The sequence below is a fragment of the Semicossyphus pulcher genome, unplaced genomic scaffold (genome assembly GCF_022749685.1).
Source record: "Semicossyphus pulcher isolate SPU_LCO1_2020_fin unplaced genomic scaffold, fSemPul1.0.p SCAF_9, whole genome shotgun sequence".
In the NCBI taxonomy this organism is placed as follows: domain Eukaryota; kingdom Metazoa; phylum Chordata; class Actinopteri; order Labriformes; family Labridae; genus Semicossyphus; species Semicossyphus pulcher.
The window spans coordinates 16,990,702-17,013,976 of record NW_027211770.1 but is presented as its reverse complement, the minus strand read 5'-3'; the positions used below and the strand labels follow the sequence as shown (position 1 = coordinate 17,013,976).

The window sequence follows — 23,275 nt, the reverse complement described above, 5'->3', positions numbered from 1 at the left end:
TTTATTGAGTGGCTCACATAAAAAGCCATTCTCGGAGGAGAAAAACAAAAATATCATTGTAAAATTAAAATCACTTTACAACATGCTTGCTTAAATTAAAACGAGTGGGTAAACAGTAAATGATTTCCAAACCTTTTACAAATAAATTCAAAGTGCGCCTAATGATAGACCCCTAAATACAAGAAAAACTCGTGGTTAAATAGAACTCCCCACAATACATTTCATATCAGAAAAATCAAAGTACATTTCCGTATATTTCAAATATTTACTAGAGTCCATATACAACTAGAAATACCTATACAAAATCAGCGTCTCCTGGACAAATACATTACTCACCTTTACATCGGGCTGTAATTATTCTAACCTACATTTCTCAGTATATACAACACATTTTGCAGCAAAGTAACTCAGCTGGGATTCCTACAGACTGCGCACAAACTGTAGGCTGTGGAGTGAGTATTAATATGTGATATAAACCTACAGCTGATGGTGGATCAGACGGATAAAACGAGACTATCCCAGCCCATATCTCATCTTACTCTACAGGTATCTGTTCCCACCGAGCAGCCCGTCTAAAATGAACAATATCTCCTGCTCGGTAATAAAGTGCCACAGTTTGGTTTTGAACAATATGACTGACAGCAGGAGCACAACTTTACATTACAGGCCTACTTTTTCCACAGCTGTGTTTCTGTCTTTCGAAATAAAAACATCAAGGAAGAATTCAAGATCAGACTGCAAAGAAAACGAAAGTTGTGCCCTGTTGCTCCAGTGTGCCAACAATAATTTGATTACACTTTCAAATGTATGAATGAGAAGTTTGTGATGGTTCAGCTTTGAAATTCTGCAGTTAGTAGTCTTAAACACTTGGAAAAATTCAGAAACGTGGAGGCCTATTTTCTCTTTAAATGACAGCACTTCGCATACATCAAAGTATGTCCACTTTCAGGTCGGCTCGGACATCACAACACTTTGTTGTTGTACAGTTTTTTTAACTTCGCTGAGGGGAGTTTTAGAGGCCATTCATGCCCACTCCCTGGGTGGACTCAGGTGGGTGCAACAGGTCAGGGGAATGGCACGGAGGGCTTCCCGGCGCGCTGTGCTCGCTGTCGGTATCACTCCCCCTCTTCCCTCCGCTGCCCCCGGAGCCAGAGCCGGCGGACCCTCCGGCGCTGTGAGTCTTTACGTGTTTACTCAGGTGATCGCTCCGCATAAACCTCTTGTTGCACACCGGACAGGCGAACCTTTTCTCCCCGGTGTGTGTGCGTAAATGTCGCTGGAGCTCGTCGGAGCGCGTGAACCTCTTCCCGCAAAAGAGCCAGTTGCACACAAACGGCCTCTCGCCGGTGTGCCACCTCAAATGCGCCTTTAGGTGCGACGTTTTCCCGTAAACCTTCCCACAGCCGGGGATATGACAGCTGTGGAGACCTTTTCTCCGGAGGCTCGCGCCCGCCGGTCCCAGTCTCTCTGCCTCTTGGCAGTTAGGACAGTCGCATGTGGCTCTGCCGGAGTACCGCCGGGCAGAGGACCTCGGAGACCCCGCTAAAGACGCAGGTGGACCTCCGGAGAGCATAGTCCCCCCCGCCCCGGCTAACGGAGACGGGCTCGTGTCCGGATAAGAGGATAACACCGGCTTGAAACCGTCCATCAGGTGCTGGCCGGTTGTCAACAGGTGTGGAGAGGGGCTCGTGCTGAAAGCAGAGTGACTTAAACTGGTGTAATCAGAATTATATCCGCCAAGAGGAGAGTGCAAGGAGGTCTGCAGACCACCGGAGTGTAAGGAGGTCTGTAGTGCTGCTCCGTTTGGGTTTTGAACATCAATCCATCCCGCTCCCACGTCCCACCACGCGGACGCTCCGGTGGTTCCGACCTCTCCTGTGGGGATCCCGGGATGAGACGATTTGAACCAGGACTCGTAGGGATGCGCCACGCTCATTCTCGGATAGATGCCCTGCAGACTGTCCACTGAGGTATGCACCTTGGAGATGAACACCGGCTGGTGACTGGACTCTTGAGAACTGCTCGAAACCGACGCTTGGAAAACAGAGTAATCGTTTCCAAAGTGAGAACCAGACGAAGCACCGGACGTGAGGGAAAAAGCGCTGGATCCGCTGGAGCTGTTGGTGCCGAAAGAGTCCGTGATGCCGGATCCGTTACGGGACACCCCGAAGCCGGACAGGCCGGAGCCGAGGCTGCAGCTGCTCGCTGCGGCTCGTTTCCATGGGTGGAAGCCTTTTCCAAAAGACGATGAGTTATCCGAAATAGTGGACGGTGAAGGGCTCGGACTCCCTATTTTGTTGCATGTTGCAGCTAGCATGGCTAAAGGAGTCGATCCTAACCTCGGCTCCTCCTGAGGGGACAAGAAAAGCAGTGAGTGAGTGAGTGAGTGGTCAGGCTAACAAGTTAAACAGGTTCGTTACAGACATTTCTCTGCAGGGTTTCAGCTCAAAACAGAAGGAAAAGTAAGCAAGATATTTCACAGTTTGAGACTGATAAGTTTACAGGTTTTAGAAGTTTAGAAATCATTACAGTAGATTGTTATCACCTCCTACCTGAACGAACAGAAAGTAGATTACTGAAACGCGACACAGCAGCGCTTACAAATGCATGCCAGACAGGACAGCGCGAAAAACCTGCATTAGTTTCCAGAACAAACTTCTATCCCGTCTACAGAGCCTGAGCTTTTCTCACAACAACCCGCGTGCTGAAAATATAACCGACGCACTGCCTCTGCTGCCTGCTGTAAGTTTAATCCCCCTCCGCCGGACAATGACAAGAACTAATTAAACCAGCAAGAAAGTCCTTTCGACTCACCCCTAGAAGTGAAGTTGCCATCACACAAAAACACTGCCCTCCTCAGAGGATCTTTTTATATTTATGAATCAGAGCACTGTTTTTTTAGAGGTGTGCAATACAATGATGTGTTCCGCCCATTCTTCCACAATTGTAGGCTCCTCTCCGGGCTTTGAAGTGCCGCTGTGACACGGGCGACCAATCAGCGGCCTCGTCCCGCCGCACCGCCACACAAACCACCGTGAGGTCATCAATAGAGCGCCCTCAGACAGCTCTCCACCCTCCTCCACCCCCCGCCGCCCCCTCCATAATAAAAGACAGCGGAAGGAAGGTAAAGTTAAATGAGAGTGAATTAGGAAGGAGGAATTAGGGGGCCACTTATTGAAATTTTACAGAACATCACGTTCCATAAATTTGAGAAAGCGGGATGATGAGCAGGCGCTTTAATATGTAGGTAGGTAGACGGTGGTAAATAAAAAAGGTTGGTAAACTGTGGACAGCACCGTCAAGGAGCAACACAGCCAAGGCAACTAGGCTACTCCTAATACAATTTAAGTCCCATTTACGCCTCTTTTTCTCCTTTTAATACAATTAAATTGCCTCTGACTTAGATTATCCCAGCCGAAAAGTTTAAAATTAACTCTTTCACCAAAATATAAACGAGTTTAAAAGTTAAAGTGGGTCAACTCCACTCTATCCTGCACTTTAAAAAAATCTAATTTTAGTCCAGCACTTTTTGCGTTACCCTGGTGTTTTCTCCAACAAAAGCCTCCCTTTGTCTTTTATGTTCTTATTTCTTGCGTCTTCCTCTTTCTAGAAACTTCCCCTGGCTCTAGCATAAATCACTCCGCCGGAGTTAGCATGTTTTAACTTCTTAAGAGTTAATATACACAAACTATTACTCGAGCTACAAAGGCTGCCTTGTTCTGCTGGTGGACCTATATTACACCGTCTCAAACTTTCACATTACTGTAATTGTGCTCAATTATCTTCAACAGTTTTGATTAAAACAGGTAGATGGTGCATTCCGCTGGAGGAGTATTCATTTTTATTATGCTCTTAAAACAACAGACGAAGAAGAAGACGAGGGTCGATGATTTTGGGAGAGGTTAGCTTCTAAATTTGACATTTTCAAGATGGGTTACTGGCACTGTTGGTGCGGCAGGTTAATAATTTATGAAAGTAAGTGATTTGACTCTGTGTCACGCAGAAAATAAAAAGATAAGCTGCTTATATTGAATATGTTCATCACTTTAAATCTATAGAGGAAGCTGCTGTTACATAATAAGGACTTGTAGGCTAAACGCGCGTTGAACCCTGGGACTCTCTGTGGGCGCTATTAGCATGCAGTGTGCACCGGAGGCATAAATTTCATTTGAATTTCAAATTTAATAACGCAGGAGGTTTTTAATCATCCGCACTTTTATTTGTTTGATATTAACATGCTTATTGACCGGCTCTGTTGACCAGCTTGGTCATTACAGGACAGGGAAAAGTTAATTAAAACGACCAGGGATTATTCATCACATCATCTGCCTAACCCATGTCGCTTCCTTTATTACACAGCGTGATAGATGGTCCCTCTGATTAATTCTTGTGTTTCTAGGATTGGACAACAGCTTTTTGGATTAATTTACACTGCTTTACCTTCAGGCGTAAAAAATGAAGGGGCAGGAAAAACTAAAAGAAGCCAAAAATATTTAAAATGTTGCAGTTAAAAAACAACAACAACAACAGGTACAGATGCAGCAACATACATGCACTTCTCTTAATTATCATTCTTACAGCAGATGTGTTATTTAGTAGCAAATATTAACCACATATATTTAAAGACAATTTAAACAATTCCATGACATTTATTTAATTGAACAAATTCAATATCAATCTTTATTTAAAATCAGTCTTGTTGTTCTCAGACATACGCGTAAACTGGCGATTTAATTACGTTAGAGAACAGGATGAATAACGATAAGGCATGAATTTATATAAAAGCAAGGACACGTTTAACGTAATCGGTGGAAAACAAACACACACTCACTTGGCTTATTGACGTTGCAGATAAGAAAGAAACTCGTATCGATCTGTTTCCTGCTCATTCATTATTTTATTCCCTTCAAACTGAGCGATCAAAGAAACTTGAAAAATCACAGCAAGCTGAAAAAGACGCGTTTAAAGGCGAATACAAAACGTGACAAAATATAATGACGAGAATAAAACCTACGTACCGTGCTGCTCCGCTCCGCACTGCTTTCATTGATTGACCCTCGACGTTTGCTCTCAGCAGAGGAAAACACAACATCTCCTGCTGCCGGTGTGACTGTGCACCGTGCAGGAGAGATGTTACACTGCTGATTCAATTAGGAATAACTTCAAGAAACCAATTTCTTCTGCATGCACAAAAACTCCTAACAGGTGCATAAAGATGCAGATAATATTCCTACATATAATTTCAGCTAAATTTCAAAATAAGAGAATTAAACACCTGTGCGCCAAACTGCTTTTCCCCTTACTTCTTCCTCCTAAAGGAGATGGCTATCATATTGTGCGCAATAGTGATTTTACGCATTTGGAGAGCAAGGTAGGGCTGCAGCTACAGGGGACATGTTGGCCTCTGGTGACAAATTACCAAGTGATCAAACCAACAAGACTGATGTCAGAGGTCAGTGTGATAACTCCTCGACAGGAAACGTCTTGCAGGGGAAGCTACAGAGGTACAAGATAAATATAATCCACGTGCACTTTAAAATCTGATTGTGTAATTTATTCTTAGCGTACTACCTCTCCAAAAAAAAAAAAAAAAGGTCTTTTGTTGCCTGTTGCTTTCAGCTTGTTAGAGGGTCGGTGTTAGTTCATATGGTGCGCACAGGTTGTTCTTTAACGCGCGGCTGTAACTGTAAGCCCGCATTGAACAGATGTCCCCATTGAAGGCTTTCTTTCTCCTACGCACATGGGCTATATTACCATCATGAAATCAAACTCAAAACCTGTCCCTTTCCACACCATAATGACCGAGTTATTCTGGGCCGCTGAGCACGAACAAAGTGTGTTCAATATTGCGTGCTGCGGAATCACTGCGCTTAGAGAGCCGGGAGAAAGGAGTCAAAGTAGAGATGCAGAAATGCACTTTAATGTGGAGGTTTACAAAGCAACGCGATAATCTGAGGGCCTTCCTGTCAGAGAATATTCTGGAAGGAAACTAAAGGTAATCACATGTGGCTTTAACCAGAAATCAAAAGACTGCTGAAGCTCAAGAATAGGCATCCTAAGTCGTAATTACTTCCTTTATTTCTGCAGCTATTTCAAAATAAAAGTGTTGGCTATAGTGCACATTATTAATTCTGTGGTATTAACTTAAGACATTCGAGAAACAGCTTTTGCTTGATTTTATTACACTGTGGTTTTATTAAGATAGATAGATAGATAGATAGATAGAGTCTGTGCAGTAAAGTGTGCAGGGCAGAGAGTAAGAGAGCAGCTCTGTTGCTTGTTGTTTTCTCTCTTCACCAGGAGGTTGCAAACAGCAGATGTCCGTCTGCACCCTGAGCTGCCAAGTGGGTCCGGAGCGGAGCGAGGGCAGCCACAGACACAAGGGCCCAAATGGTGTGACAAAAGATGTGCAGGAAGCCCCTCTCCGCCTGGGTGAGCCGCAGAGAGGGTCTCTCCCCTCTCTTCTCTGCCAGCCTGCAGGGACACTCGCAGCTCGAGCCAGAGCGGTGGCAGCAGAGCCATGTGTTAGCGGCTGGGATGCATGGTACAGCCACACTCGTATTCACACAAACATAAACACACATGCATATGCAGGAATGTTCAAATACAGGCTGATCGCATCCTCTCACACCTGCACATGGCACTCGGCCAAAAACATACACATATTAATGCCCTTTTCTTTATATAGAGACATTTTCAGTATTGCTTTTATCTCACACATGATGCAACATGAATATTAATGATGTAAATATTGCAGATAAACAAACATAAACAACCACATATATCTCTCTGCATATCTACTATTTTCTTTAGGATCATTTATCATTTTCCTTTTGCCAACAAGGTCTTGAAAAGTGGTCAAAGAGGCCCTGAAAGAGTTCCAAGCACAGGTGTGCAGCATGGCCTGCACCGAAAGGGGTGCACTGAACCATAAACAATGATATAAATGTCTGGCAAATAAAATGGCTAGTTAACAATCTTTTGACTGCTCTAACCTCTGAGCCTTTGTCGGGTATCGATCAGCCAGCTGTTCCTGGCTTTGTGTGGCAGGACGGGAGCCTCTGCGTCCTCCTGAATGGAGAGAGACGCCAGAAAAAAAAAGTCTCTTCTGCTTTGTAAGTTGTGTCTGACGGGAGCAAAAATCACAACAAGAAGCTTTCCATCACCTCCTGTGCGTATTTTTTAATTAATTCACATAGAAAATACATCATAAAACGAGCTTGTCAGGCTGTTAAAAAGCTTTAATTTAAAGTTGCTTATTATTTTTAACCACAGCTTCTTTGTTCCGAGCTGCCATGTTGTTGGTTTACATGGAAACCATGTAAATGGTAATGTGGACAGGCATAATTTGTCTCCCTATATTAAGATAATTGTATGTTAAATAACGAACATCTCCAGAATTGCAGTGGGTGTCATGTGATGGGTCTCTTCACACAAATGTGTCAAGACAGGGTGCTAATGATCCGCCTCAGCACCTGTCAGTCAAAGCATGCCTGTGACCAGGACTTGAAGTTATATAACGGCTGCTGTTTCTCCCCAGAAGTCTGACTGCTTATTTTCAAAATAAAACTAGTCTGGGAACTAATTTTGATGAAGCCTTGTTTTCTGCTATGATTTGTTTCTCCCACTTGTTTACCTGCCGGAGGTGATAGATCACAGCCTTTCAAACACTGACTGTTTATGATAAACAGACATAACAGTGTATTTTGCCACCATTTGGCTCAGCTGCTACATCTGTGGGCCATGAGGTCTTCTTATTGACTTTCCCTGAGCCCAACATTGCACTTTGTCAGCGTGAGCGGCAGCCTAAGAGACAGGCGGGCGAGCCAGTCATACAAAGTGAAGTACTTAGGATTAGCCCCGGCTCTTCAAGTTTCAGTAATTATCCTCCTGGAGGCATTCTTGCTGTGTTGGATAATAATGGAAGTCCGGGTGCACGCCTGTCACCTCTCAAGTGTGGGTGGAGGAAGCCGACGAGAGGCGCAGGACGGAGAAATGTTTTCTTTTTCTGTTATGTCATCGCAGGAGCAAGAACAGTAAGGCAAACTCGCATCGTTTTCTGCCTCTCAAAGCACTCGATCTCTTCTGCTTAATATGTGACAAACAAATTGGAATCTTTTCAGCTGTGGATGTGATAATGAAACATGTTCTCCAAAGGTGATAATGTGTTCTCAGATCAAGTGTAATTACCAAGTGTCAGGCATGTGTTTTTGATAAACAAATCTGTTAAAACACACAGTTGCATCATTTGTTGAGAGTGAGGATCGCCTGAGTGGCGTTGATTACATTTGCAGGATGTACAGATACGTGATCCTTGTTCTTTCTCTTTTCCTCACACACAAGAAGAACTATGTATTTTCCACCCATCCTTACTTTATCTACGACATTATCCTTTAAGTTGCATTCAAGAGCATGTCGGCCCGTCGATCCAGCAGAGAAAACACAATGCTTTAATTAAGAGTCAGTCCGATTTCCCAGAGGGGAGATTGTCTTCTTCCATTAACTTAGTTTATCATATAATAAAGAGGTTGCCTTGTCCTTCCCTACCCAGACAATTGGTTTTAATCAGCCAGCAGGTCTTTCATGGCTGGTAATTTATGCTAAATTGACAAGGGTGGAGGATATCACAGAAAATCATTATGACAGGCCTCAGGTCACTGCCTGTCACCGGCTTGTTTTATCCTGTCGCCTGAGCTCAGGGACAACAAGCAAATTCAGACGAGACAAGTAAATGTGATGGAAACATGGCCTCCAAGTCTGGAAAATCACTACTTTAAACTTACATTTTGTTCCTTATGTGAAAGTTTTGGCACATAGAAAGTGTAGTTACCTACAGAATAAACAACACACACACAGGAAGTGATAAAAGCTTTTAGATATATTTATTTATAAAATCAGACATACCCAAAGGATCAACAGGTTATTCTTCTTAAAGAAGATGCATTAGAGGTTAGCTGCGACTAGGACAAATTAATTCCCATGTCAAAAGGAAACCACATGTGTCTGTTTTGACTTTGGTCTTTAAGTGTGGACTGTGCAAGTGTGAAAGTACAAATTGTGATTTGAAGCAAAGAGGGGAGGGGGGGGGCGGTGGTGGTGGTGTAGTGGTGGGGAGGGGAGGGGGGGGTCGAGGAGAGGGAGATGCAGGATGAGCGCGGGGAGGAAGCCGGGACACACTTCTCGCCTTGCAATTTAATCACTGTATACCCAGGGAAGTATTGACAGTTGTCCTGTGGAAGCTATTAAAGTTGCTGTCCAAGGTTAAATGAAATTGCAGTTTATCAAGGCAGCATTGAGAAAATAAGGGAATCTGTTCATGGCTGTTGATTAATGTGGAGCGTGATCAACACAAGGGGTTCATTAAGCTATACATCACCGGGGTAATTTAACATGTCATCGCGCCTGCTGTCGCTCCCCTTCACACCTTTTGTGCATTGTGTACATCGGCTGTATATGTGTCGGTGTTTGTGCGTTACAATCAGGAACTATGACCTCACAGTGTTTGAGATGTGATCGGGCCCGTGTGTCGATGTGTTTGCACCTTCAAACTTCAAACCCCCTGCTGTTTTAGCTGTACAACATATCTCCCTAAAGACTGGGGGAAACTGTTGTACTGTTGTATGGGGGAATAATATAAACATAATGTGATATACTTAAATTCATTGACAGATTTTAATCAAGCAAAAGCCTGGAGTGGATCTAAGAGAGATTAAAGAGATTTTAAATCAAATTGGACTTTAAAACTGCACCAATTTTATTATTTTATCATTTATTTATTTGCTTATTTGCTTATTTAATTGGGAGGATGCACGTTGATGAACATAGGTATAAAGATACAAGATGTTTACATGCCAGAGTTAGCGAGAATGCTAATTTACATCTGTAGGCCATAGGAAGCTAACATAAACACAAACATAAAAAATGACATCACACAAATGTGATCACTTGTAGTATCACAGCAGCTGAGCAGCACATAGACGTATGCTAATCAGGCCTGGGACCTGGAGCTGTGTGTAGTTTTTTTTTTTTTTGCCTGGTGGATTTGTTTACTGGTGGATAATTGATGGTGCTTGAGGGACAGGCGTGAGTCAGACATGAATCACGGGCGACAGGGCTGGTGATAAGGAGCTGAAAGTCGCCTGTAATTAAGCCGGGCACTAGAGACCAATTGTTTGTGGAATGATTTGGTCGGGGCTAATTGACACTAATTGTTTAATCAGATTTTCTTCCCCTCCGTACTGCAAAGCAAGTGTGCTCCAGCGAGCAGCTCCTCGTCCAACAATGCAGGGAGAGAAGCCTCTTGATGTTGAGGGGCCCGGGAGGGAGATCAAGACGTCTGGTTATGATGTGTTCTTAACTCCCAGAGCTGTCATGTCTAGTCATGTGACTACAGGAAATGCACATGGAGATGCATTTTACCCCAGCTTGGGATGTGAAGTTTGACTCTTTTATATATCTTTCATCACTTAATGTAACGAGTTTACTTTTGAAGCATTGAAGTATTGATACGAGCTTTTGATTGACAGCTCTCTGATAAATATTTACATCTCTAAAAAGGAGCTCTTAAAGAGGAGGTGTTGTGTGATCTTCGGGCACAGTTATCAGGTAGTGTTCTTTAACACTTGTGGTTTTAACAAGCTGTTGAATGGAGCGGATTTATGACATTTGAAGAAGGCTCATAAATTAGTGCAGTAGTACCCATAATCCTCCAACATTGCTACAACAACCATCCTGTGTGGTTCTACATTAATAAGTCTGGAATATAAGATTGGGGAAAAAGGTTTTCTATAGCTATTTATTAATAAAACGTGTGTACAAGTTATTTCAACACGGTTACAATTAATTAAAACACACACACAAATTATCAGTTGTTTTCACTGTGTTGAGGTTGCAATCCTGGTGCAGTTGCTAGCGGTAGCTGGCAGCTTACGGTAACGTTGATTGTTGTGAGGGTTGGCGGCTGCAATGGCGATCATGGCGGCGCATGTCTGTGACGAAGCGTTGGCAACAATCAGGTCAGTTTACCTCGCTTATAACAGCGAGGAAACAGCACTGCTTCTTATTGTAAATAGGAGACGTTGTAGCGGCTTGGACCCGGAAACTGTTTAATGCGGAGATGTGACGTCACCACTTAACAAACAGATAGCGCCATCGTTTGGGTAAAATACCATAACACAATAACATACCTCTCTCTGCATTTTATACTGGTATATTGGTCGCACCGGTATGTAGGACGCAGACTACTTATTAGATGGAAAAAAACTTTTAATGCATTTTATTTAGAGCACTTTACACACCCTTTACATAAGATGAAAAGGCCGTGGTGTATGACTTCACAAAAGCTGGCTTTAAACTCTATTAAGACCAAATTAAAAAGCAGAAAACTGCATTAGGAGGCCACTTTGAATGTGTGGCACGTAACTGTGTTTGTAATACCTGTTATACTTTATGAGTCTTGAAAGATCGTACCTCATTTACCTGAACTGTTACAGTGAGACGACTTAAAATAGCTGAAGGTTCGCTCTATAACCGCTGATTGCGGTGTTGTTTACTGTGAAACAAGTGATAATTGGAGTTACTCTGACATAAATGCTCTGAATCGTCTTCTTCTCACTTATTTTACATGATTCTGTCATGTCTGTGCTACAAATGTGGTTGTTTGTTGTCTGATGTAATGAAATGAAGCAGCACACAAATCATGTTTTTATGCTTTAATCGTATTTATGGCGGCTTTACCCTCCGTTCTTTGAGTTATTAATATCAATAAGCAAATTAATTGTCAAATATACACAAGAAAGAAACAAAATGAAGTATATGTAAGCAAATAATGACAAAGTAAGAAGACTTTACGTCAGTGTTTTATAAAGGAACACTATAATTGAGGCTGCAGCACGAGAGGAGCCGTTTTGTTAAGATGAAATGATAATTAGAGACGAGTCTTCTTCTTCTCCGTCTGATTAAATCCAACAAGTCTGAGTAACGAGCCGCTGATGGGTGGAGCCCGACACGTGAACATGAGATCCAACATCATTACATTTAACGGCAATTAAACATGTAGCTTTTTTAATTAACACAAACTATGATGGGAAATTAATGGTTATTACTCGGGGGCCAGCAGAGGGGATCATTGGATATCCCTTCACCGGATGTAAAGCACACTGAGCGAGTGTAACACAGAACCAAACACACACACACTGTCCTGAGAGGTTCATGTAAGATACGTCCAGCTCAAACGGCTAGTTTAGATAATTTAGTTAGTTTAGCTAGTTGTGTAGATTTTTTGATATATATGTTTTAATTGTTAAGATTCAACAAAGTTCATGGTACACTTGCAGTTTCTAAAGATGCAGGGATGTATTTTTAAAGGCTGAGTTCATCTAAATACAGAAAATGTAACTTGGTGCCGGTTTAGCTCAGTTGGTAAGGTGTCCCATATACAGAGGCAAAGTCCTCGATGCATCGACCAAGGGTTCAACTCCGACTTGTGGGCTTTGATGCCTGTCATCCCCGCTCTTCTCTCCCTGTATTTCCTGTCACTCTTTACTGTCCTCTATAATAAAGGCAAAAAGGACAATAATAATAATAATAATGAGTAACTTATGAGAGTCTTTCTATGTTGATAGTTTTGTTTTTCCACTTTTTGGGAGACGCATCTTTGAGATCGGTGCAGCCAACCCACTATAAAGGAAGTGAATAGAAATATGTTGTTACAATTTCAACAGCAATCTCTCTTTTCCAAATCAAGGCCCCTTTTCCCCTCAGATAAGTAACAGAACGCACTGTCAACAGTGTGAATAGGGAGGGGAGTGTTTTGTGGGTCCAGTTAAAGTTGTCCACAGGGTGTCCAAAGGGACAACGATTCGCGAAAGACAGGGTTTTTTGTTGTATTTTTTTAAATGCTCTTTGCTTTGAGCACAAATTCAGCTCACCTCTGCTTTACTGAGTTTGAGACAGAAATCTCAGGGACAGATGAATCAAAAACCTGGCCAAAATACAGCCCCCTAATCAGACATCTTTTCCAGTTATGTTTGATTTGTTAGAAGTTAGATACCACCAGGGGTAAGTGATAAGTGCAGAGCTGGAAAGTAACTATACACACAATTACTCAAGTAGCCCACTGTACAAAAACAAAACATACTTTATACTCCAGCTTTAGTTACATTTCAGTTCAGGGTTTATCTACAAAACATAACATCAGTTTACAAAACAGTATGCGCTATAATAAACCCAACAGTATGAGTCAGTTACAAATGGCTCCATCTTGAAGAACTACAAGCCACACACTAATGATCCAATAATATGATAACATAACACTGATGATTTCACTTGTGTTGTTATATGTATATTTTTCTCCAAACACTTTCACACCTCAGAGCAATTTTAAAAGCAGGACTTTTATTTTGAAATTAGAGTATTTTGTGGAGTGCCATATGAACACCACTTGGATTTTATTGAATTGCATCTTCTGTTATAATGTGAGCTCCACTGATGCTTACAAACTGAGCCTGAAAGTACTCCATACTCCAGCATAACTTAGATTCAAATCCATGTGATCCTTTATGTGCAACAAACTCATGTCTACATATTGTTTTCTTTCAATTAAATTAACTAAACTTGGAAATTTTTAAGCTGTTTAGCATTAATCTTTAATTTATTTTTTCATTCTGACATGCAGGATTGAACAATGAAATGCATGCTACAGTCCCCTCATGCAACACACAGAATAATAAAACAAAGTATTTTATGGTGAAATAAGGACGATAATGATAGTATTGTTTTTAGTATTTCACATAATTCACATTCCAATTAGCATTCATCTTGTCTGTGTCGCGTTTCAATAAAGTTTTCTGATTTATGGTGGAAGGCTGCCTTTACTTTGTGCTAATAATTGGATGCTATTGAAAGGATGAGTTTCATTGATTTTGTGGATGACTGGGAGCATTACTGGCCCAGACCATAGATTGTCAGCAAGGTCTGTGTTGTGCTGGGATCGATGCCGCTGAATCTTCCCCTCTGCTTTTTATTTACTTCTGTCTCCATTGATTGAAACATGCAATAGTTCAGGAGCTATTATCACACTGACGCTAAGTTTCTCTGTCTCCCCCGTTGAAATAGCTCCCTCTGTTCCCCGGCAATATCTCACTCCAGCAAGTGCTCCCATCTTTCCCTTTCTAACTAATGAGTTAAGAGTATTGCTATGACCTGTAAACATCAATCATGGAGGGAGAGGGAGACAGTGACTAACTGCAGCGGCAGGAAAGGGACGAAATGAAATGAAAGTGTACAATAAAAGAAACATCCAGCCGGGTGTTTGGTGGAGAAAGTGAAATAAATAACAGCAGAGAAGAAGAACCATAATCAGGAAATGATTGCTAGTTTGTCGATTTATGGTGAATTATCTCATATAAGTAGAAAAATTGTCTTAATTAATGGAGGGTGACTAATAACACCCTGAGACAAAGACGCTGAAACTTTTTGTTCGCTCATTGTGAATTCAGCGCCGCGCTCTTAATCCAATTTGGTGCTCCCCGAGTCTGAAAAAAGCAATGAATCTCTATTCAACTGTTAAAATTAAACTTCTTTCAAACGGATAACTCGCGCAATCCAACCCCGTGGAGGCTGCCGGGCTGGATTGTTTCCACAATACAACATAGAGATGGCTCGGCGTAAGTGGCCCACGCTGCGTTTACATATCTTATTCCCTGACAAGACGGCAGAAAGGTCAGCGTCCTATCCAAGCGGGACTCTCATGATTGAATGTAATCAGTGTGTACTTGTTATTCTGAGTGCCCGGGCCTGTTCTTTTATTTGCTGGCCCACAAGTTAATTTCCCTGGTGACCTTTTGTGTAATAAAACAGTATTATCTGTTTCTGGAGCCGACAACAAGGAAGCAAATTAGCTTCCTCAGCAGCGTTTTGTCACGGCGGGAGATCAGTTATAAGTTTATTTACTTTAATTAGATTAAGGGAGCAGTAAAGGCATGTGTCTGCGTGGGCATCATCCCCTTGTCTCCTTGCATTATCTGATTGTCCCAGCCAGTGAATTGGACAATGCTTATGCATTTTAATGATTGTCCGCTCCACTCAGTCAATGGAGACACTTGCATATATTAGATAAGTGATTTTTTTTTGTTCTGCGTAAAAGATCAATCACGCACTTGTTGACTATTAGCGTGAACCTGAGCACACAGACGCTTTAAAAAGGACACCATCAAGCTGTTGATTTCTCACACTTCTGCACGAACATATGTCACCTGATGCCGAGGAATTCCTCTAATCCTTCCTGTACTTTTAGTGGGAGTGACACTTTTCCTTTTAGACCAGATCCCTTTTTTCTTAAGTGCTCTCAAACAAGCTCCAGTGAACGCCTCACGTGTCCTTCATGAACCACTTGTACCAGGACAACTTCTACTAGTCATGCTTAGATAAATAACCCCTTTAAAAACTACAATAACATTCATATTAGCTGTGTTTCTCTTGTTACATAATGGCTTTCAAATGATGATTATTTATAATCAGGATAACTTCTACTATTTTTATAGTATATAAAAATGCAATAACAATCTTGGCTATATTTCTCCTTCCTCTTAAAAAAACTGTTAAAATAATGGCTTTTAATATCGCCTGTATTTCTTCTTCTTCCTGTAAAAAGAAACTGTGAAAAAGTTGCTTTAAAAGTATTTAAATGTTGATTATTTTGTACCAGGACAGGACCAGGATTTCTACCACGACTGCTTCTAAAAGTAACCAAAAAAAACATCCATTCTGGGCAATATTTCTCTTTCCTCCATTAAAAAAGTTTGAAAAATACCTTATAGAGCTTTAAAATGTTGATTATTTCTAACCAGGACAACTTCTACTGCTACTGTTTATAAAATAACCCCAAAAAAACCCTTAGAAATACTTTAATTTTTGCTATATTTCTTTATCTTTTAAAATAAGAGTTACATTTATGTTAAGTTAAGTTTAAGTTAGATTTATGTACTTTAAAAGTGTATAATCATGATTAATTTGTACCAGGGCAACTTCTAATACTACTGCTTTAAAAAATAACCCCAACTTACCCCAAGTTATATTAATATTCTCTATATTTCTCCTTTCTTCTTTAGAAAAAACAGTTGAATAGTGTCTTAAAAACTCTGTAAATGTTGGTTCTTTCGTACCAGGACGACTAAAAATCTTAGAAATAGCATCAATCTTTGCTATATTTCTGCCTCAATCTTTTAAAGTAAGAGTTAAATTCATGTTAAGTTAAGTTTAAGTTAGATGATTATTACACAGCAGGACGACTTCTAATACTACTGCGTATAGAAATAACCCAAAGTAACATTAAGCTTGGCTATATTTCTCCTCCCACTAAAATAACAGCTTCAAAAGTATCTAAATGTTGTTTATTTTGTACAGAACAACTTCAACTTCAACTGCTTTTAGATATGACCCCCTAATAACAGCAGTAACATTCATATTTGTTGTACTAAACACCTTCTACTGCAGCTGCCTATCAACGTTAAAAAGACACAACCTTACTCTTGGCTATATTTCTACTTTCTCATTTAAAAAAACAGTTAAAAGTGTTTTTAAAAGTGTTTAAATGTTGATTAGATTTCTTTCTACACACGCTAACTCTCCACAGATACACTTGCTGTTTGAAATATCTCCCATAGCTGAGACTAAAAGGTGACTGAGCGGAGAGGCTGTGAGCTGTGGAGGCCAGAGTGAATGCAATGCTTTACTGACCCGAGGAATCTCTTTTATTACGGCCTCTTTGTGCCTCTCCCTCCGCTGCTCTGTCAGCCCATTCAGACCCAGTGGCAGCCACCTACATTATATCCTGGATAGGCAGGACATTCATGCCTTTTTAACCCATTGTCCTTCCCCCTGGGGTGAGGGCCCAGAGCGGGATGTGAGAACCCCAGGCCGGGCATTGTGTCCCTCTGCGCTCTTCACACACCCGGCGGGGGACTTCCTTTCTGGTGTCACCGAAACCTGTGTGGTGTAATCCGCTCGCTCCCCGCTGAGCAGGATGGGAAGGTTATTAAAAAGTGCCTCTAATGTCTCGTTAATAAATCGCTTCCATTTTCCGCTTCATTTCGAAGTAATCGCGTTGGGAGTGTGGATGGGAAGGAATGTGTTTCCCCAGCTTTCTGTGTTTTCAGTATCAAAGCGGCATAAAAATTAGCATGTCTTTTTTTATTGTCAGCTACACATATCGCACACAGACGCACGAGTACAGATCCATTAGAGATGTGACCCTCGCATTAAAGATCAAGTGTGTGGACCCGCTGTGTGGCGGGGTCAAACTGCAAGGTGTTGATGCTGCTGTGATTGCCGGAGGAGAGATTTTTAAACAGTCCGGCCTGGAGCTTTCAGGTTAATGGTGTCTTATACTGCGACCCGCTGGATGCTGCGTTTAGGTCTCCTCTGGGGGGTCGGTCTATAAAGCAGCAGAGGTCAGCGCAGTTAGAGTGCTGCTGTGTTAAGAGGTTAGAGAGCAGAGGTCCCCGCAGTGTGCTATCACAAGCACTCTCCATGATGCGTTAAGGATGCTGAGGCCTCTGATTGCCACAGAGGGACCTGGAGGTGAGCTCAGGACTGCTGGGGTAATCCCATTAACTGTGACTCCTGTAGCCCTCTCTCTCCCAGTGTGTGTGTGTGTGTCTGTTTCAGAGAGGGAGACAGTGTCTGTCTGAGTGTGCAGGGGGTGACCCAAAAGACATTAGCGTGCCCTGTGGGGTCAAAGGACAGACAAAATTAAAATACATGTGAATCATTCATCAAATATGAGCGTCTGTGCCGCGCTCAGCGTGAGTAATTACCTGTCACGTCTCAGCGAGCATCAAAGTTTGATACTGATGACCACATTAACTCTTGTTTTCTCTTCAAACTTGTTTACTTTTAATCAGATTTCTCTTCTTCTCTCCGATCCTTTAACCTTTATTTCACTGCAAGTAAGCTCATAATTGTTTATGACAACCTCTGCAGAGTGACACGCTGTACTGAGAGTTTCTTTAATGAAGTATGAGCAGCGTTCAAGCGGCTTCTTGTTTGACAGGTGGAAGTAAGAGTGACTCGATTATAATGTGCAGGAAAGTGCGAGATCCTCTTCAAGGAATGGGGTTTGTTATTTTATTAAGGTGCAGGTACCTGCTGAGAATAAGTAGCAACACGTGAGGACAGCGTTAGCGTGAGTTAATTGGCACCAATTATCTGGTGTCTCTCATTTTGAGGTCTAACAATTAGCTTAAGTTCTTTCTGGAGTTGAACAATAAAGCACTGATGTCATCACTGAGCTGATTTTGAAAGTATTGTTCAAAGCAATAAGATAAACGCTATTATGTGCGTTTCAATGCTAGGTTCATCTGCACGGCTCAGATCAATGTAGGGCTGTGCAGAAATATAAGTGGGGCAGTTATGAAGCCAACAAGAAGCGATCAGTGATTGTGAATAGGGGGGAAAATAGTGAGGGGGTCAAACGTCAATGGCAGCGAGTAGGAGAGTGTTTGGTGCTGTCAATAATGGATTCTCTGTTCCAGGGTGGGTTTTCACAGGGAGAGAGTTTAGGTGGGCGGGATGTGGTGGGCCTAAGTCGCTCATGCAGGGACACTATATCATGTAGATGCAGATAAACCAGAGCTAACACGTGATTAAGATGGAGGATCTTGTACCTTCTTGGCTCTGTGATATCAGGCTGTGTAGAAGGAAAATATGAGCTGCTGTTTGAGTCTCTTTTGGTCTGTTTTTAAAGCTTTTAAAAGGCGTGTTTAAAGTATATTGATCCAACTTGAAATAATCAAGCTTTTTCACAGGCAAAAACATTTTAAATGAACAACAGTCTGTCAGCAGTTACTTCCTCATATTTTGTGTGTTAACTGAGCTTTTAAACCTTTTCATTTGAGGCGTACAAGTAGCTTCTTGTTGCAGCTGAATCACTTTAGAATTCCTTATTTGTCCGTTAAACTTTTAACTGGTGAAAATGTGTAAAGGTGAACATTTTCAATGATCTGTTTTTGATTAGTTCTGTCTATGACGACAAAAATACAATACAAATGGACGATTTCTTCTTTATTTGGACCCAAATCAGACAAACATACATTAGTATATGTTTGACTTGTAGGATCGTCCATGCTAAAAAGGGCACATTTAATTATTAGCCTGTAACTAATGCAGTTAAGATGGATATTCACAGTTATTGGTATTTGGAACAATACTGTGAGTGTGTGTATCGATCAAACCGGAGTCTTGTGGCGTCTGTCAATACCAGTAGATGAATCTAATTATGGTTCCTCTCTGTCTACTCAGTTAACTGTCAGCATGGGAGCCCTTAGCCTGTACGTCCAGTATGTGCTCGCACACACACACATGCATGGAGCTATCACAACATTAGGACAGTTGGCTTCGAGTCCCACCTCCTTCCTTAACGTCCCACCATAAAGCCTGAACACTGGTGCTGAAGGAAAAGCAGCACTGATGGCTCATCTTCGACATCTGCTGCAGGAGTTACTCAAGTCTCCTTTCACTGAGCTTCATATAAATCTGAGGAAATATATTGTTTTTTATGGAGCGTCTAAACCGTTCCATGATTTTTATTTTCCCTGTAACAACAGACATCATGACCTGCTCCTGCACGGTGCGACGCACAGCGCTCTAAACATTAATTTATTGTGAGACTGCAGCGCAGGTTGCGTCAGGATAAACGCAACACAGGATGTTCGGAGCCTATAGATTTAACACTTTGACAAAACACAGGCCTAGAGGTGGAGTCTGGATCCCCCCCTATGGAAAATATGCAAATGAAGGAAGAGAAGGTGCTTTTTATTTTGCAGAATCAAAGCAGACTGTGGATTATTTTCTAAAACAATAAGATGAAAAGTGGATTTAAAATGAATTGTTTAGTCAAGACGGACAGTAAGCAGTTAGTGCGGGATAAACACAGGGTCCAGCTCCCTTTATTGGTCATTTTCCTTCCTGGATTTTGGGTCTTTTTGTTTTAGTTTTTTTACTTTTTGCACCAGAACAAAAGAATTTCCTTGATTTTAAATTTCTCAAAACACCTGTCCACATCTTTTTGTCTAACTAACATGTGGGTCTCATAAAGACTATTTGAACCCAAAGGAGAATATAATCATTAAGGTCTTTTACATGGAGACATAGTGCGCTCAAATACTTGGTAAGCCCTTACATGTTGTGTAAACATCAGCGCCCTGTTTTCGAGGACTATTTATTTTCTGTGCACTTTACGCTTTCTCACATGCTCAAAAAAAAAACAAGCTCTACACGTCACCCTCAGACGACACACACACACACACACACACATGCAGCCAGTGTCTTTGTTTGTTCAGTCTGTCACTTCAGCGAGCCGCGTGTGGCCGTTCAGGGACTCCCCCTATCTCCACAGGTTTTTTCGAGGGAAAGTCATTCGACTTCGAAATCTTCTTTGGCAAGTGCAACACTTCATCAAGGGTGAAGACTCCCTGGCTATCAAAGATGTATCAGTTGGTCTGATAAAGCCGCTGCCCCGCTCCCCGCACAGCAACATCCCATCATAAATAAAAGCAGCAGAAAAGAGGCCTTTGTCACTGTTTATCTGCACTGCTTTTCTTCCTCGCCCTTGATTTCCTCTTCAGAAAATTGATGCACCCTCAGATTGAAGCGGAGGGCTTGACAGGTAATGGTTAGTGTGATAACTGCTCAGATTTCATCAGCCCGGGCCTTTTTTTCCCTTTGTGTGCAATTGTGTGAACTTTCAGCTAGATTACCTGTCATCCAGTGCATCAGATAAAAATGCAGAGTTGAGGAGATACGGCCGATACTGGAGCAGATAGGAAGAGAGGGATCTGGATGGAGACTGCTGGATGTGAGGGGAACAGTGAGGACACAAATGAACATTTATCTGATAGTGAGGCAAATAGAACGTATTATTACCATCACAATCACAGGCGGCTTCCTCTTGGCACACAGATTTGGGTTTATATTATGTGGTTTAAATGGTGTACATGCTACATATGCATATCATTTAGCAGCTTGCAGGGAAACATGTTGCTGCATGAATTTGCCTTTATTGTTGCTCTAAAAGCCTCACTTAATAAAAGCTTTAAAACATTTATTCAATCTGGAATTTGATGGCTGTTATATCCAAGTATGATCTTATAAAAGATTTATAAAACTGCATTTGTTCAAATATATTTAAAACAGCAGTTGCTTTTTTCTTCCAAACACGATCTTTTCTCTCGTATTAAACTTTATTGATTTTTTTGTCAAGGAGAGACGACCTATTCAAGTCTTTAAAAAGTCAAATCTGCATTTAGTCTTTTGCTCCGCTGATGTTCGAGCAGCCAATAGAGCAGAAATCTTTGGCAGATGTGTGGCAGCAATTTTTCCTCGGCTATTATAGCATTATAAACACTCGGCTAGAGTTACATAAAACATGAATATTTTTGACTGGGAAATTTTCTGACGAGAGAAACAGCTGTGCTGGCCTTACAATGCATTAAGTATTTCATCCCTTTTAGATGGTTAAATTGTGCATGAAATGTTGCTGGCGCAGGGTTCTCCCGAGCTGGACTGATTAGGCAACATCTGTTACATTGGGAGAAATCCGTGTCGTTTCTAATTAGCTGTCAGGCTGCGGCTACGTTGTGCCTGATGGTGCCGAGGATCTGCCACAGGTTCCTCTCCTCGTACTGTCACCTGCTTGTGTCCACCCCCCTCCTCCTCCTCCCCTACTCTAGTTCCCCTTTCCCCCCCCTTTCTCTCCCTCACACACACACTCATCAGCTGTAATTAGAGAGCAGGGTCCATACAAAGGAGCGAGCTGGGAGCCAGGCTCGAGCCCATCTGTGCAACCCCATCATCAGCGAGGCTCACAGCTCCTCCAACGCTGGGGGCCGCTCCCGAGCCGGGGGCCCCCGCATGCTGATCAGCCCAACACGCAAACTTTTCCCTTCTGCCTCACGACTCCTTCCTGCCTTTATCTTTCTTTTCCACTTTGCTCTCTTTCACTCTGCGCTGAAGGAAAATCCATGGGCAGCCGGCTAATTCATCTTGCTTTAATAAGGCTCGGACGCTGGTAAATATTAAATACACGGCAGCGAGGAACAGACAACACTGAGAGCAGCTATTGACAAAATGCAGCATGAGAGGGATGGAAAGAGCTGAAATCTATACGGACAAATTAACAAACACAGAAGCCTCAAAGAGACACTCACAACTGATGGTGCTTTCATTCACACACTGTTTTAAACCTGCAAGATTTTAGCAAGTCAGCGTCCTTAAATCGCCCATTAAACTGTTTATTATTAAGAGAATAAAAATTAAGATTTACTTTTGTTGACCTTTTAAACTGTATCAGTTTAATTCCATTCATTACCAGGTGTGTACACAATATGCCACAGCTATAGGTCAACAGCAGTGCTAGTCATCACAGTGTCTGTCAGGTCATTCATTTCTGCAGCTGATCAATAATTCTCGTTTGAGAATAAATAAATGAAAAAACACAGGAAGAGCCTATATTTGTCTTTTTTTCCTATCTGTGTTTTATACATCACATTATTTGAGTCTTTTTGTTCCTTTTTTGTGTTAAAAAAATCTTTTTTTTAATTAACATAGTTGCTATGGAGACCTGACCAAGAACCATATATGATAAATATGAAACAGGCTAATAATGTTCAGTTTCCTTAGCTAGTTTTTAAATGCCAAAATAGCCTAAAAAACCATTTTAAAAGAAGCAAACATATTGGGCCTGAAACCATCTTGATCTATATAAACATTTTGCCTTATATTAAGTGAGAATGGTATTCAATTATATCAGGAGCAGCTAATCTCTATCTTACACATTAAGATTTCAGTTGGTCTGAGTGAAAGCTTTACACTTTACAAGTTTTACACTTCTGCAGTCAAACGCATGAACAAGAGAAATCACCAGAATGCAACTCAGTCGGTCCACTCTTTCATCTTTCAGTCATCAAACACACTCAAAACTTCCTCTTCCCATTCCTCAGCCTCTCCGTCTGGCTCTCGCTCTGTCATGATTTAGTCAGACAACATACACATCTGTCCCCTCCGGCAAACTCTGACAAGTTCAACTGGAGAGACAGCGAGATGAGGGGAGGAGCAGCCGGCCAGAGCCAGAAGTTCTGCTCGAGCGGCGCCTTAAGGCAGCAGATGAGACACAAAGATAACGCTGAGTGGTTATAATAGACACTTAACCACAACTGATAGATGTCCGGGCTGTGCCACCTTAAAAATCAGGTGTTTACTTTAAACGCTGACAGGTACG

At 41.8% G+C, this 23,275-nt stretch overlaps 1 protein-coding gene across 1 annotated transcript; it reads right to left on the bottom strand.

Annotated features, from left to right (window-relative positions):
• Positions 1-2,835, bottom strand: sp8b (sp8 transcription factor b). The gene is made up of 2 exons (XM_069656633.1): positions 2,815-2,835; positions 1-2,350 (listed from the first exon to the last, which is right to left on the bottom strand). The coding sequence occupies exons 1-2, from the start codon at positions 2,833-2,835 to the stop codon at positions 1,013-1,015; spliced, it is 1,359 nt and encodes a 452-aa protein (XP_069512734.1). The 3' UTR covers positions 1-1,012.
• Positions 2,836-23,275: the final 20,440 nt, after the last annotated feature.